The sequence below is a fragment of the Rhinoraja longicauda genome, chromosome 23, assembly GCF_053455715.1.
Source record: "Rhinoraja longicauda isolate Sanriku21f chromosome 23, sRhiLon1.1, whole genome shotgun sequence".
NCBI classification, from domain to species: Eukaryota; Metazoa; Chordata; class Chondrichthyes; order Rajiformes; family Arhynchobatidae; genus Rhinoraja; species Rhinoraja longicauda.
The window spans coordinates 30656516-30670928 of NC_135975.1; the positions used below are offsets into that span (position 1 = coordinate 30656516).

Here is a 14413-nt window from a genome sequence, read left to right on the forward strand (position 1 = left end):
GAGTTACTCCAGCTTTGTGTCTACCCGTTCACCCTAGTTTTATGTTATCCAACTTAGCACCCGCTCCCTCTGTAAAGAGGACAATTTACAGAGGGCTAATTAACCTACAAACCCGCACATCTTTTGGATGTGGGAGGAAACCTGAGCACCCGGAGGAAACCCACGCGGTCACAAGGAGGATGTGCAAACTCCACACACACACACACAGCACCCGAGGTCAGGATCAAATCCGGGTCTCTGGCGCTGTGAGGCAGCAGTTCTACCCAATGCGCCACTGTGCGGCTCCAGTTCTGCCATCTACTTTCTTTAGATCCTGGGGTGGCCCATTAAGTTTGACGGCGATTCTTCTATAATTACCTTGTTAGTTCTCACTCGCATTTGCATGGAAACAACGTGCTTCTCACTGCTCAGCAGATTTGCCTTTGGTGCCACCTTCATGTATGAAATTGTTGCAAATGCAGTGAAGCTGAACTGTTCTCTGGAAACCAAAAGCCACAAATATAAGGGGCAAAAATGACCAAAATACAGATTACTTTGCAAATTATTCTCTCCCCCCTCTATTTCCATCAGTCTGAAGAAGGATCCTGGCCCGAAACGTTGTCTGTTCATTCCCTCCCCAGATACTGCCTCACCCGCTGTGTCACTTTATGTTTCATATAAAATGTAATGACTGTAAGAGATTAAAAGTTTCCCCCAACCCCACCCCCCACATAAAACAAACTAAAGAACACTAAAACATACATTTAACACATACTAAAAAAAACAAAGGGAGGGACAGACAGACTGTTGGCGAGGCAGCTATTTCTGAGTCAAGAGTCAAGAGTGTTTTATTGTCATATGCCCCAGATAGAACAATTACATTTTTACTTGCTTCAAGTATTACTCACTTCAAGTATTCTTGCAGAAGAAGATGCACAATCACATCCTCCATTTCATTCCTGGACAGATCGGGAGGCTTTACCGAGGCTAACCTTAGCTTGGAGAGACCCTTCCCATTCCAAGCTTCAATCAACTTCAGTGGAGTGAGCTTTTCATCGAGTTGTTCAGCGTGCTTCAATATTTTGATCAAATCGGAACAGTAACCGGTTATATCAATCTTCTTCAAATCTACAAGCCAAATGAAAATAGACGTTATTAGCGGCAGAAATGATTGTTCTTCACTGTAGTCAATAGTTACATCATTGGTTATTTAAAGATGGACCCAGCTTCATCTTTGTGTTCAGTTTCATAAATATATTGTATGATGTTTGCTGTATGACTATTTAATTACATTTGATTCCAAATGGAAACAATGCTTATTGTCCAATAGAAAATAATCCCTGTAAATATATATATATATATATGTATGGAGAGTATATGGAAAATATACATATGTATGTAGATATATGTATGTGGTAAGGTTTTTTTTGATAGGCAGATGGTTGGACAAAAGGCAGAGATGAAAAGACAGAAGGTGTGAGGCAAAAGGATTGAAGAGTCGCAAATTGTGAAGCTAGAGGAAGGAATGTAGGTGGAAGTGGAGAAATAGTTGCAAGTCCAAGTGGGGTACAGGAGAGGGGGAGGGGAAAGAAGGTTAGGGTATATGGAAAAATAGAGAGAGGGGGAGGGTTATATTGTTCATTTATATATGATGACTACACTTTGTCATATGTACCTATGTACAGTGAAATTCTTTGTTTTGGATACAATCCAGTAAAACCATACAATAGATGAGCACAATCATACACAAGTCCAAAAATGCAATGATTGTAGTGTAATAGTAGACTTCACCGACACCGTAGAGTCTGGTGCCCACAAAGTTACAAAGTTCTTAAGAGTGCAGTCTTATCTTGGCTTCAAAAGCCCGTTGTCATGGCGACACCAACCCTCTCCTCCGTCCGCCGCCATCTTGAAAAAGGCCCGTTGTGCAGCGTCCGCCTCAGTCACCAACCCCCTCCATCCTCCTCCTCCCCGGTTACCAGTCTTCAGTCAGTTTTATCAGCCAGGGCTGTTGTTGAGGTGTGGCAGCGGCTCACCAGGAACTTCTGATATTTACTGTTCATACAGCACATGTCAGGGTGGCTCAGCAGTAGAGTTACTGGCTTACAGCGTCAGACCCAGGTTTGATTCTGACCACAGGTGCTGCTGTACGGAGTTTATATGTTCTCCCCATGACCTGCATAGGTTTCCTTTGGGATCTCCAGTTTCCACCCGCACTCGAAAGACGTACAGGTTTGTAGGCTGATTGGCTGGGTGAAAATTGTAAATTGTCCCTAGTATGTGTAGGATAGTGTTAATGTGTGGGGATCGCTGGTTGGCGCGGACTCAGTGGGCCGAAGGGCCTGTTTCCAGGCTGTATATATAACAACTACAGCATGGAAACAGGCCTGTCCGGCCCTACCAGTCCACGCCGACCATTCTCCCTGACCTAGTCTCATCTACCTGCACTCAGACCATAACCCTCTAATCCCCTCCTATCCATATACCTATCCAATTTACTTTTAAATAATAAAATCGAGCCAGCCTCCACCACTTCCACCGGAAGCCCATTCCATACAGCCACCACCCTCTGAGTAAAGAAGTTCCCCCTCATGTTACCCCTAAACCTTTGTCCCTCAATTCTGAAGCTATGTCCCCTTGTTGGAATCTTCCCCACTCTCAAAGGGAAAAGCCTACCCACGTCAACTCTGTCCGTCCCTCTCAAAATTTAAAAAACCTCTATCAAGTCCCCCCTCAACCTTCTACGCTCCAAAGAATAAAGACCCAACCTATAAAGAATAAAGACCCAACCCAACTAAACTAAGATATACAAGCAGTTCCTTAACAGAAAAACATCCTTCTCATCACTGTCATGTTCCACAGGTCTTTCAAAGGTCCACTCCAGTTGGAAGATGATCGGTTGAGTTGCAGGAGTGTAGGAATGCCCCCTAGTGTGTACGGAGTGGATGAGAAAGTGGGATAACATAGAACTAGTGAATGGATGATCGATGGTCGGTGTGGACTCAGGCCCTGCTTTCATGTTGCGTCACTAAGCTAAACCAAACCAAACCAAACTAAATTAAACTAAATCTCCTTAAATACCTTTGGATGTAAATTACCATCCTGAGAATTTATTGTCTTTCAGTCCATTAAATTCCCCAATAATATTTTACCGATCCTAATGTCTTAAAACTCCTCATTCACTCTAGACATATTTTCCCACTATCCCCAGGTTTTTTATCATTCCCTTATTTCCCAAAATAATTTCTCTGGTCTCAGTCTCCAAAGTTCCCACATTAACACTTTTTACATATCGATACAAACATTTACAATCTGTTTTTACATTTCTTTCTTGACTAATTCTCGTATGCTATTCCTTATCAATGCCTAGTTCCTCCTGTTTTGAATGTTGAAATGTCCACAGCTTACGGACAGTTCATTGACTCAAGGAAAGGACTTACCTGCATCACAGTTGCAATTGTCACACATCTTGTTGCACTTTGTCGAATCCCAGACTTCATCAAAGTGCTGTGCTATCTGCACCCGTCTGCACCTGGAAACATAGCAGATCGATGCACAGTCACAATCACCCCCATCCACTTAATCACACAGTGTTCACAGATGCACTGGGTTATGGCTGTGTTCAACATCTGAATGTAGTACATCACTGTTATCTAGAGATTCAGTTGCATAACACCATTATTTTCAGTGTTTTGCAATTAACTAATTGTTACCTTGAGTAAACCATTACAATGACCATTTCCAAGATGTTTAAGTCACCTGGAAAATTCACCTGGGCAGTTCTTGCAAACACTGTTCACCATGGGCTCTTTGGCCCATAATGACTGTGCCGAACATGATGCCGTTAAACTAATCATATCATATCATATCATATCATATATATACAGCCGGAAACAGGCCTTTTCGGCCCTCCAAGTCCGTGCCGCCCAGCGATTCCCGTACATTAACACTATCCTACACCCACTAGGGACAATTTTTACATTTTACCCAGCCAATTAACCTACATACCTGTACGTCTTTGGAGTGTGGGAGGAAACCGAAGATCTCGGAGAAAACCCACGCAGGTCACGGGGAGAACGTACAAACTCCTTACAGTGCAGCACCTGTAGTCAGGATCGAACCTGAGTCTCCGGCGCTGCATTCGCTGTAAAGCAGCAACTCTACCGCTGCGCTACCGTGCCGCCCAATCTTCTCTGCCTGAACATGATCCATACCTCTCCATTCCATGCATCTACATGTGTCTATCCAAAAGCCTCTAAAACGCCACTATCAAATCTGCCTCCACCACCACCCTCGGCTGCGTGTTCCAGGCACCCACCATCCTCAGTATAAAAAAACTTGTCCCGCACATCTCCTTTAAACTTTGCCCTTCTGACCTTAAAGCTATGTCCTCTAGTCTTTGACACTTCCGCCGTGCAAATAAAGTTAATTCTGTCTTTCCAATTGATGCCTCTCGTAATGTTATATACCATCAGGTCTCCCTATAACATAGGTTGGGTTAAGGCTGTGTCACCGTGCATCTATGGTGTTATTGCATAGACATAGTGAAACTCACTGAATAGTAAAAGGCCTGGATAGAGTGGATGTGGAGAGGATGTTTCCACTCGTGCGAGGGTCTCGGACCAGAGGTCATAGCCTCAGAATAAAAGAATGTACCTTTAGAAAGGAGAGATGGAGGAATTTCTTTAGTGAGGGGTGAATCTGTGGAATTCATTGCCATTGACCGCCAAGTCATTGGGTAATTTTAAGGTGCAGATTGATAGATTCTTGATTAGTAAGGGTGTCAGGGATTATGGGGAGAAGGCAGGAGAATGGGGTTGAGAGGGAAAGATAGATCAGCCATGATTGAATGGCATAGTAGACTTGATGGGCCTAATTCTCCTGTTATAACTTATGAACGCATCATAGTGTAAAGGTATACACAGCGAAATGTCTTTGAGAGAAAGTCGCTCCAATTTATATTCTTTCCTTCCCCCAGATCAGTTTGGTGAGATTAGAACAGTATGTGTCCGTCTGTATCGTTTCATCCAAGGCCAAGACATTGGGTTCCAATACCATTAACCTCGCTGACGGTAGTCTCAGCAATGCACCACCAGCCATCCAAAGAGCATTTTAAGATGCTAGGAGGAGGAACAGAACAAACGACCATACCTTTTAGAATCCTGACAGTATGCCACCATCTCATAAAGCTTTTGTTGCCCAACGTTCTCCATAACCACCATTGTGCTCTGCCGGAATATATCCATAAATCCATAGTACAGAATGCAGTCAGCTTTAAGGTCATCTCGACCTGCGAAACATAATTTAAAAGAGGGTGATTAACAAGAGTCATTTTTGACTGAAGGACGTCTCCACCTCATTACGTTAAGTGTGTCCGAGACTGATCCAAGGGTGGAGGCGGTGGAAGGTGAAGGGGAATTCTGGCAGCTGTGACCAGTGCGTGATCCTACCTCCCTCCCATGCCCTCGTAAAGCGACCTGGACCTCCTTTATCGCTCGGGCAGAGGGGCACGGGAGTGGAGGGGTGGCTGCTGGAGGCACTGCGTTTGCGATGGTCACAGGCAGTGGTGTTGGCGGAGACGGCCGCAGGAGGCCCTACAGCAGCGGGGTGAGCGAGCGGGTCGAGCGCAGCCTGCGGCAGCTGCACGGAGCAGCGGTGGAAGGAGCCGACGGCATAGTGCTGGGCCAGGCCCACCCCTACTTCACCCATCTAGTGCCACCTGAGCATAGGGCCTTGAAGTAAGAATATAACAATCTCTGTGTGTCAAGGTTGGACTTTTCAGAGACCTGGAAGTTGCTAGATGCCACTGGAATGTGGCAACTCCCTCCATTCTGATTCGGTAGAGGGTCTACTGTTCTCGCTGGTAGACCTGCTGCTTTTGGTTGGATCCTGACTACGGGTGCTGTCTGTGTGGAGCTTGCACGTTCTTCCTGTGATTGCAGGGGTTTCCTCCGGGTGCTCCCACATCCGAAAGATGTGCGGGTTTGATGAATAATTGGCCCTCTGTAAACTGCCCCTCGTGTGTAGGGAGTGGATGACAAATGGGATAACATAGAACTAGTGTGAACGGGCAATCGGTGGTCGGCGTGGACTCGGTGGGTCGAAGGGCCTGTTTCCATGCTGCATCTCCAAATTAAACTAACTTCAGCTGCTTTATCAATGAACTGCATTCCATCTTTAGGACAGCAATGAGCACATTTGCTGATGATCGTACAATGTTCAATGCATTCACAGCTCACGCCACTAACAGGTTAAACATTGGTAGTTAATAGTAACAGATTCCAAACTCCTACTCGATTCAAGCACCTGACTTTTCTTGTGTGTGCACCAACTCGTGGCTGAGGAGTGATCTTATAGAGATGTACAAAATCATGAGGGGAATAGATAGGGTACATGCACAAGAGTCTTTTACCAGGGATGGGGAATCAAGAAGCAGAGGATGTAGGTTTCAAGTGAGAGGGGAAAGATTTAATAGGAACCTGAGGGGCAACTTTTTCACACAGCGGGTGGTGGGTATTTGGAACAAGCTGCCAAAGGAGGTAGTTAAAACAGGTATCATAATATTTTAACGACACTTGAGCAGGTACATGGATAGGAAAGGTTTGGTGCTTATTGGGCCAAATGCGGTCAAAAGGGACTGGGCTAGACGGGCCATCTTGGTCGGCATAGACGAGTTGTGCCGAAGAGCCTGTTTCCACGCTGTACGTTCGACTCTATGGTCCACGTTCCTGAATCACTTTCTTTCTGATAGCGCACCTGCCCGCCCGCTCTCTTGGTAGTAGTTCTCCATGGATTTGCTGAGGGACTGATGAAAAACAAATCGAACGTTGGCCTTATCGATGCCCATGCCAAATGCCACCGTCGCCACCACAACCTGAGGTAGAAGATATTTGACAATCAAAAACAGACTGATGAAAGTGCATCAACTTTTTTAAAAATGGGCTCTGGAACAACTGTATCACAGCGGACATGGTGCCGCAATGAAGTGGCAGGTTAGATAGTCATAGAGTCATAGTTTGGAAACAGGCCCTTCGGCCCAACATGCCCATGCCGACTATGATATCCCATCTACACTTGTCCCACCTATTTGCCTCGTATCCCTCAAATCCTTTCCTATTCATGTACCTGTCTAAATGTAAAACAGAAAGTGCTGGAATAACTCAGGAGGTCAAGCTGAAGAAGGGTCCCAAAGCAAAAAGTTGCCCATCCATTCCCTCCACAGACGCTGCCCGACTCGCTAACACCAGCACTTTGTATTTTTTTCATGATTCAACGATCTGCAGTTCCTTGTGTCGACATCATAGATGCTCCTGTCTTCGAAGAACAAGTCACAGAAACATCTGTCTCTCTGTACAGTGAACCCTTGTTATAACGGATCATGGGTGGGTGGGATGGGGGTGGGGTATTAATTGTCCATTATTGCCGATTCTCCACTATAACTGAGAAAGGGATTGCCGAGTAAGAAAGCATCATTGTATAAGTAGTAGAAACAAAGAGCTGCAGATGCTGGTTAATACACAAAAGAGAACAAGGTGCTGGAGTAACTCAGCGGGTCAGGCAGCATCTGTGGAGAACATAGATCGGTGGTATTTCAGGTGGAGACTTTTCTTCAGACTCTCGATCTGCAACTGGGCCCTGAATACCGGTGAGTTGAGGCGAGGATCGGTGGAGTTAATGGTCGCGGGCCACGGGCGGCTGGAATGTAGGTACGGGTCAGCGGTGACGGTGGCAGGCATGGCCTGGAAGCTGCTGAGGAAGCTGTGGGAGGCAGTGGGGGAGGCTGTGCAGGCCGGGGGGTGGTGGTGAAGATCGATAGGTCCACTATCCGTTATAAAGATGTTCGCATAACGAGGGTTTACTTCACCGACACATCTCACACCAACAACTTGCAATGGGAACCTGTAGAGGGCATCCAATGTGGATTTGAGCACATCTTCCTTTCTCTTTCTATACAGAACAGCTCCTAGCGTTAATCTTCAGCTAAGTACCATTCTACCTCCACTGATGGGTGAAATGTCCCAGGAAAGGCACAGGAGCGACAAAATCTAAACCAACAGCTCAATGGTGACCAATAACAGGTTTGAGAAATACTGACGAATTGCCTACAACAAGAGTTGCAAGGGCATAGTACAGCAGAAGAACAGACCTTTCAGTCCACGTCTGTGCCGAACATGATGCCATGACCAACTCCTGTCTGCCTCAACATAATCTATATCACTCCATTCCCTGTCGATACACGTCTCTTAAGTGTCATTATCATAGACTTTAAACTCATAAATTCATAGGTTATAGGAACAGAAAATTCTTTTGTACTCTGAAAGATGTCATCACTCAAATGGCACGCAGATTCAAGGCATTGGCTAGTATTACCTCAGTAATAAACATTAATATTACTGATATTAATATTATAGATATTCATATCTGTAATTCAACACAAAGTGCTGGAAATACTCAATGGCCCAGGCAGCATCTGTGGAATGTTTAGGCGACATTTTGGATCAAAACCCTTCTTCAGACTGATTGTAGTGGGGGGAGAAAGCTGGAAGATAGGTGGGGACGAGACAAAGCCTGGCAAGTGATAGGTGGAAGATAGACACAAAATGCTGGTGTAACTCAGCGGGACAGGCAGCATCTCTGGAGAAAAGGAATGGGTGACGTTTCGGGTCAAAACGTCAGACTGAAAGTCACGGGAAAGGGAAACGAGAGATATAGACGATGATGTAGAGAGATAATGAACAATAAATTAAAGATATGCAAAAAAGTAACGATGATAACGGAAACAGGACATTGTTAGCTGTTTGTTGGGTGAAAACGAGAAGCTGGTGTTACTTGGGCGGGGGAGGGATAGAGAGAGGGAATGCTGGGGTTACTTGAAGTGAGAGAAATCAATATTCATACCACTGGGCTGTAAGCTGCCCAAGCGAAATATGAGATGCTGTTCCTCCAATTTGTATTTAGCCTCACTCTGACAATGGAGGAGACCTAGGACAGAAAGGTCAGTGTGGGAATGGGAAGGAGAATTAAAGTGTTTAGCAAACAGTAGATCAGGTAGGTTCAGGTGGACTGAGCAAAGGTGTTCAACGAAACGACCGCCCAGTCTACATTTGGTCTCGCTGATATATAAGAGTCCACATCTTGAACAACAGATAAAGTAGATGAGGTTAGAGGATGTGCAAGTGAACTTCTGCCTACCCTAAAAGGACTGTCGGGGTCCCTGGACGGAGTCGAGGGAGGAGGTATAAGGACAGGTGTTGCATCTTCTGCGGTTGTAGTCCTTTCAGGTTAGGCAGAGATTTACTTGCTCCTCCTCCAACCTCATCTACTGTATCCGTTGTTCAAGATGTGGAGTCTTATACATCGCCAAGACCAAACGTAGACTGGGCGATCATTTCGCTGAACACCTTTGCTCAGCCCGCCTAAACCTACCTGATCTCCCTGATGATAAACACTTTAATTCTCCTTCCCATTCCCACACTGACCTTTCTGTCCTAGGTCTGCTCCATTGTCAGAGTGAAGCTACATGCAAATTGGAGGAACAGCATCTCATATTTCGCTTGGGCAGCTTACAGCCCAGTGTTATGAATATTGATTTCTCTAGCTTCAAGTAACCCCGGCATTCACTCTCTCTCGATCCCTCCCCCACCCAAGTCGCACCAAACGTCTTGTTTTCACCCAACAAACAGCTAACAATGTCCAGTTTCCATTATCATCGTTACCTTTTTGCATGTCTTTCATTCATTGTTTTTTATCTCTCTACATTATCACCTATATCTCTCGTTTCCTGTGACTTTCAGTCTATAGAAGGGTCTCGACCCGAAACGTCACCCACTCCTTCTCACCAGAGATGCTGCCTGTCCCGTTGAATTACTCCAGCTTTTTGTGTCTATCTTTGGTTTAAACCAGCATCTGCAGTTCCTTCCTACACAAGAGATAGGTGGAGACGGGTGGATTGGCAGCTGGTAGGACAAAGACTAGTGTTGTAAAGGGTGTTGGATAAGGAGAGAAGAGGAGTGAAATGTAAAGCCAGAGGGAGGGATGGCGGGGGAGGGGGAACAGGAAAACATTTTTTCGCAAACTTCAAAATGACACAAAGTGCTGGAGTAACTCAACAGGTCAGGCAGCATCTCTGGAGAATACAGATAGGTGTCATATCGGGTCAGGCTGTAGAAGGATCTGAAGAAGGGTCTCGATCTGAAACGTCACCTGATGTTCTCTAGAGATACTGCCTGCCCCGCTGTTACTCCAGCACTTTGTGTCCTTTTGTGTATTAACCAGCGTCTGCAGTTCTTTGTTTCTACATTTTTAGCAATCTTTTTCATTTCATCGAACCTTTATTTTGTTCAAACTCCAGTCCTTATGAACTTTACTCTTCACAGAGGACTCCATGTTGGCATGGTAGCAGCCAGCCGCAATGCCAAGTTGTTGTAGGCTCATGGCAACCTGCTCGGTATCTTTCTGGGAAAAACAGTAGATGATTCCTTGGGGGCAGGGAAGCAGATATCAGAATTAAAATAACAATTCAAACTGCAGTACACACAAGTACGAAGACAGCTTGGAACACAATATTAAATGCAGTGGCACAAAGAGCAACAAAAGGTAAAGGAATATATCGTAATCTGGGCAATCTATCCAAAGGCAGGTGAGATAAAACTCTTTGACAATGGCACACTCAGGACATTGGTTGTGCCGGATTGGCAGTTTCTACAGACTGTTGGAGGCTACTCTTTTTAATAAAGCGGTGCAGCGGCAGAGTTGCTGCCTTACAGCACCAAAGACCCCGGTTCGATCCTGACTACGTGTGCTGTCTGTACGGAGTTTGCACGTTCTCCATCTGACCGTGTGGGGCTTCCTCCGGTGCTCCGGTTTCCTCCCGCATCCCAAAGACGAGCAGGGTTGTCGGTTAATTTGCTTCGGTAAATAATGTAAATTGTCACTAGCGTGTAGGAAAGTGCTAGTGTACGAGGTGATCACTGGCCAGCACGGACTCGGTGGGCCGAAGGTTCTGTTGCTGCGCTGTAACTCTAAACTAAACTAAACACTTTTATAATTCTCCCTTGAAACCCACCAGGTTCCTGGTTCCCACTCTACCGTTAAACGCACCACGGGTTCTTTCATGGGTTACGCAGTACTCTCATTATTATTTTGAGTGGTGCAGATGAGTACAACCGGGTGCGCAGGATCTGACACTCTGGTGCATTTAATGGGAGAGTGGGAAGCAGGACCCTGGTGGGTTTAAAGGGAGAGTGGGAACCAAGGTCCTAGTGGGAGAGTGGGAAATGGCACTCTGGAGAGGTTTAAAGGAGCATGGGAACCAAGTCTCTGGTGGGTCTAAAGAGAGCATGGGAACCAGGGACCCATACAGTAAAGGGAGAGTGGGAAACATGACTTGGGTGGGTTTAAAGGGAGCGTGGGCCCAATATTTAAACAAGCACCTGATTGCCCTTTGTAACGTGAGTTGATGATTTTGACCATATCTTCAATGCAGGACTCAAAACGAGTTGGTTTCTGTCGGATCTGTGAAGAATTTTAAAAAATTGAAATTGTTTCCGCTGGAGTTAGGTTTAGATTTATTATTGTCACATATACTGAGTTACAGTGAAAACCTTTATTTTGCATGCTATTCAATTAAAGCAGGTAATACAACACATAGATGCAAACACTGAGGGAACAGATAGGGCAAAGGGGAAGATACAGAGTGCTTAATAAAGTTCTCAGCATTGTAGCACATCAGTTCCAGAGACAAAATCCAATGCCCACAATGGCGTAGAGGTGAATCGGACAGTACCCTAACTTATCACGTCTGATAACAGAGGGGAAGAAGCTGTACTTGAGTCTAGTGATATGCATTGTATTTTCTGCTTTACTGGAGCGGAGAGAAGGAGGAATGACCGGGTGGGACAGGTCTGATTATGTTGGCTGCTTTCCCGAGGCAGAGTGAAGTGTAGATCAATGAGCTGTAGATCCACACCTGAATTTCTTTAACTGACAAATTAGCCCAGAATATTCTGCGGTTTCTCAAAGGCACAGTGACATTTACTTCATGACAACAGATTCCTCCAAATGCTTGACACCGTTTGGCCAACTTTCTTCCTTTCCGTAAACATAAACAAAAGACTCTTTCCCTCAACCCCATTCTCCTGCCGTCTCTCCGTAACCATTGATGCCCTTAATGATCAAGGATAGGTCAGTCTCCGCTTTAAAAATACCCAATGACTTGGCCTCCACCGCTATCTCTCAGTGAATTCCAGAGATTCACCACCCTGTGGCTAAAGAAAGTCCACCTCATCTCCTTTCTAAAGGTATGTCCTTTATTCGGAAGCTGGGCCCAAGACTCTGGTCATGCGAGAGCTACAACTAACACAAGGGGCTGTCCGAGGCACAATATGTCGGAGCGTTCACAGTACCTCGTAGAACAGATTGGGTCTGTTGAAGGAAGCTGTAAACGTGATGCCTCTTTGAATGCACAGGATTTTCTTCACATCCTCCAGGATATCGTTTGTTGCAGTTGCTGTCAGTCCGATCAGCGGGGCATTTGGGAACTGACGTTTCAGGATACCGAGGCTCTTGTAGTCTGGAGAAATAGGAGGAAAGAGCTTACTATTATATCTCCTCATCTTCAGTTCCTCCTGCAAACTTTTCGCAGCAACATAGAATTAAGTCAGACGTACACACAGCATTGATTGTTTGACTGCCTTGACCTGCTGAGTTACTCCAATGTGTAAGAAGTAACTGCAGATGCTGGTTTACATCAAAGAAATGCTGGAGTAACTCAGCGGGTCAGGCAGCATCTCTGGGGAGAAGGAATAGGTGACGTTTCAGGTTGAAACCTTTCATCAGATCCTTCTTACATACTGTTCCATCTTACACACTGGAGTAACTCAGCAAGCCAAGGTAGTCAAACAATTCGACAATTCTGTGCAAACGTTCTCAATTACGAACAATGAAGAATTTCAGATTATGGAAAGGAAAATTGGGAAGTGTGTTGAGTGAACATAATGTGTTGTGGGATGTTTCCACCACCATGATGATGTTAAGATCATCCCCTTTAAATCATAACAATTTTCAGAAAGTAAATCTGTTACCTTTTCCAATAACTCCACCAATCACAAAATAATAAAGGGCGGCACATTGATGCAGCTGGTAGAGCTGCTGCCTCACAGTGTCAGAGATTCAGGTTCGATCCGAACCTCGGGTGCTGTCTGTGTGCAGTTTGCACGTTTTCTCTGTGACTGTGTGGGTTTCCTCTGCATGTTCCAGTTTCCTCCCACGTCCCAATGAGGTGCGGGTTTGTAGGTTAACTGGCCTCTGCAAAATTGTCCCCAGTGTGTAGGGAGTGGATGAGAAAGTGGGATAACGCAGAACTAGTGTGAACGGGTGATCAGTCTGAAGAAGGGTTCCGACCCAAAACGTCACCTATTCCTTTTCTCCAGAGATGCTGCCTGACCCGCCTAATTACTCAAGCAGTTTGTGTCTATCTTCTGTGAACAGGTGATCGATAGTTGGCGTGGACTCGGTGGACTGAAGGGCCTGTTTCAATGCTGTTTAAACTGAACTAAACTAAACAAAACTGGCGTGATCGGATGATCGATGGTCAGCATAGACTCCATGGGGCGAAAGACTGGTTTTCATGCTGTATCCCTAAACTAAACTAGTATGAACGAATGATGGATGGTCAGTGTGGACACGGTCAGCCGAAGGTCCTGCTTCCATGCTGTAGCTCCAAAATAAATTAAACTAAATCTCCCTGGTCCTCAGTCAGATAGACTCCATCAAAGGATACACAAACCAGAACTGAAATTATTTGACATTGCTCTATCAGATTAACTTTATCTTTGTTACTCACCAGGCCTGAAATCATGGCCCCACTGGCTGCAGCAATGGACTTCATCCACGGCAATACGGGTCAGGCAACCCAACTGGTAGGCCTTCTCCAGCTTGGACATAAAGACCTTACTTTTGGCGATCTTCTCTGGGGTTACGTACAGAAGCTTCAGCTTGGAGGACTTGTTGAGCATCTCATCATGAACCCACTTCACATGTTCCTGTCAAAGGAAGAACCGGTGAACTTTTTTTTAAGAAGGGGCAAAGATCTTAAAGAAACCTGAGGGGTAACTTTTTTTTCACACAAAGGGTGGTGAGTGTATGGAACAAGCTGCCGGAGGAGGTAGTTGAGGCAGCTACTATCGCAACATTTAAGGAAAAATTAGACAGGTTACATGGATAGGATAGGTTTAGAGGGATATGGCCGAACACAAGCAGGTGGTAACATAAATGCAACCCTTGCTTACCTTTGTGCTGTTGGAGTTCACCATAGTGGACGGGATGTTCAGTTGTTCAAGAACCATTAGTTGATCCTCCATCAATGAGAGCAATGGACAGATTACCAAAGTGAATCCTAATCAAACAAATAAGGCATTATCCCACCAGGCAAATT

General features: G+C 45.3%; 1 protein-coding gene across 1 annotated transcript in view; it reads right to left on the reverse strand.

The window, feature by feature from the left end:
* The window catches only part of recql (RecQ helicase-like), a 30860-nt gene that overhangs the window by 2154 nt on the left and 14293 nt on the right, over positions 1–14413 (reverse strand). The window contains exons 5-14 of the mRNA XM_078419970.1: positions 14268–14374; positions 13823–14021; positions 12384–12550; positions 11412–11493; positions 10309–10457; positions 6736–6853; positions 5131–5269; positions 3420–3511; positions 888–1107; positions 358–478 (exon numbers count right to left, since the gene is read on the reverse strand). Of these exons, the coding sequence (XP_078276096.1) occupies positions 358–478; positions 888–1107; positions 3420–3511; positions 5131–5269; positions 6736–6853; positions 10309–10457; positions 11412–11493; positions 12384–12550; positions 13823–14021; positions 14268–14374 (1394 nt within the window). The remainder of the gene's footprint in view (positions 1–357; positions 479–887; positions 1108–3419; positions 3512–5130; positions 5270–6735; positions 6854–10308; positions 10458–11411; positions 11494–12383; positions 12551–13822; positions 14022–14267; positions 14375–14413) is intronic.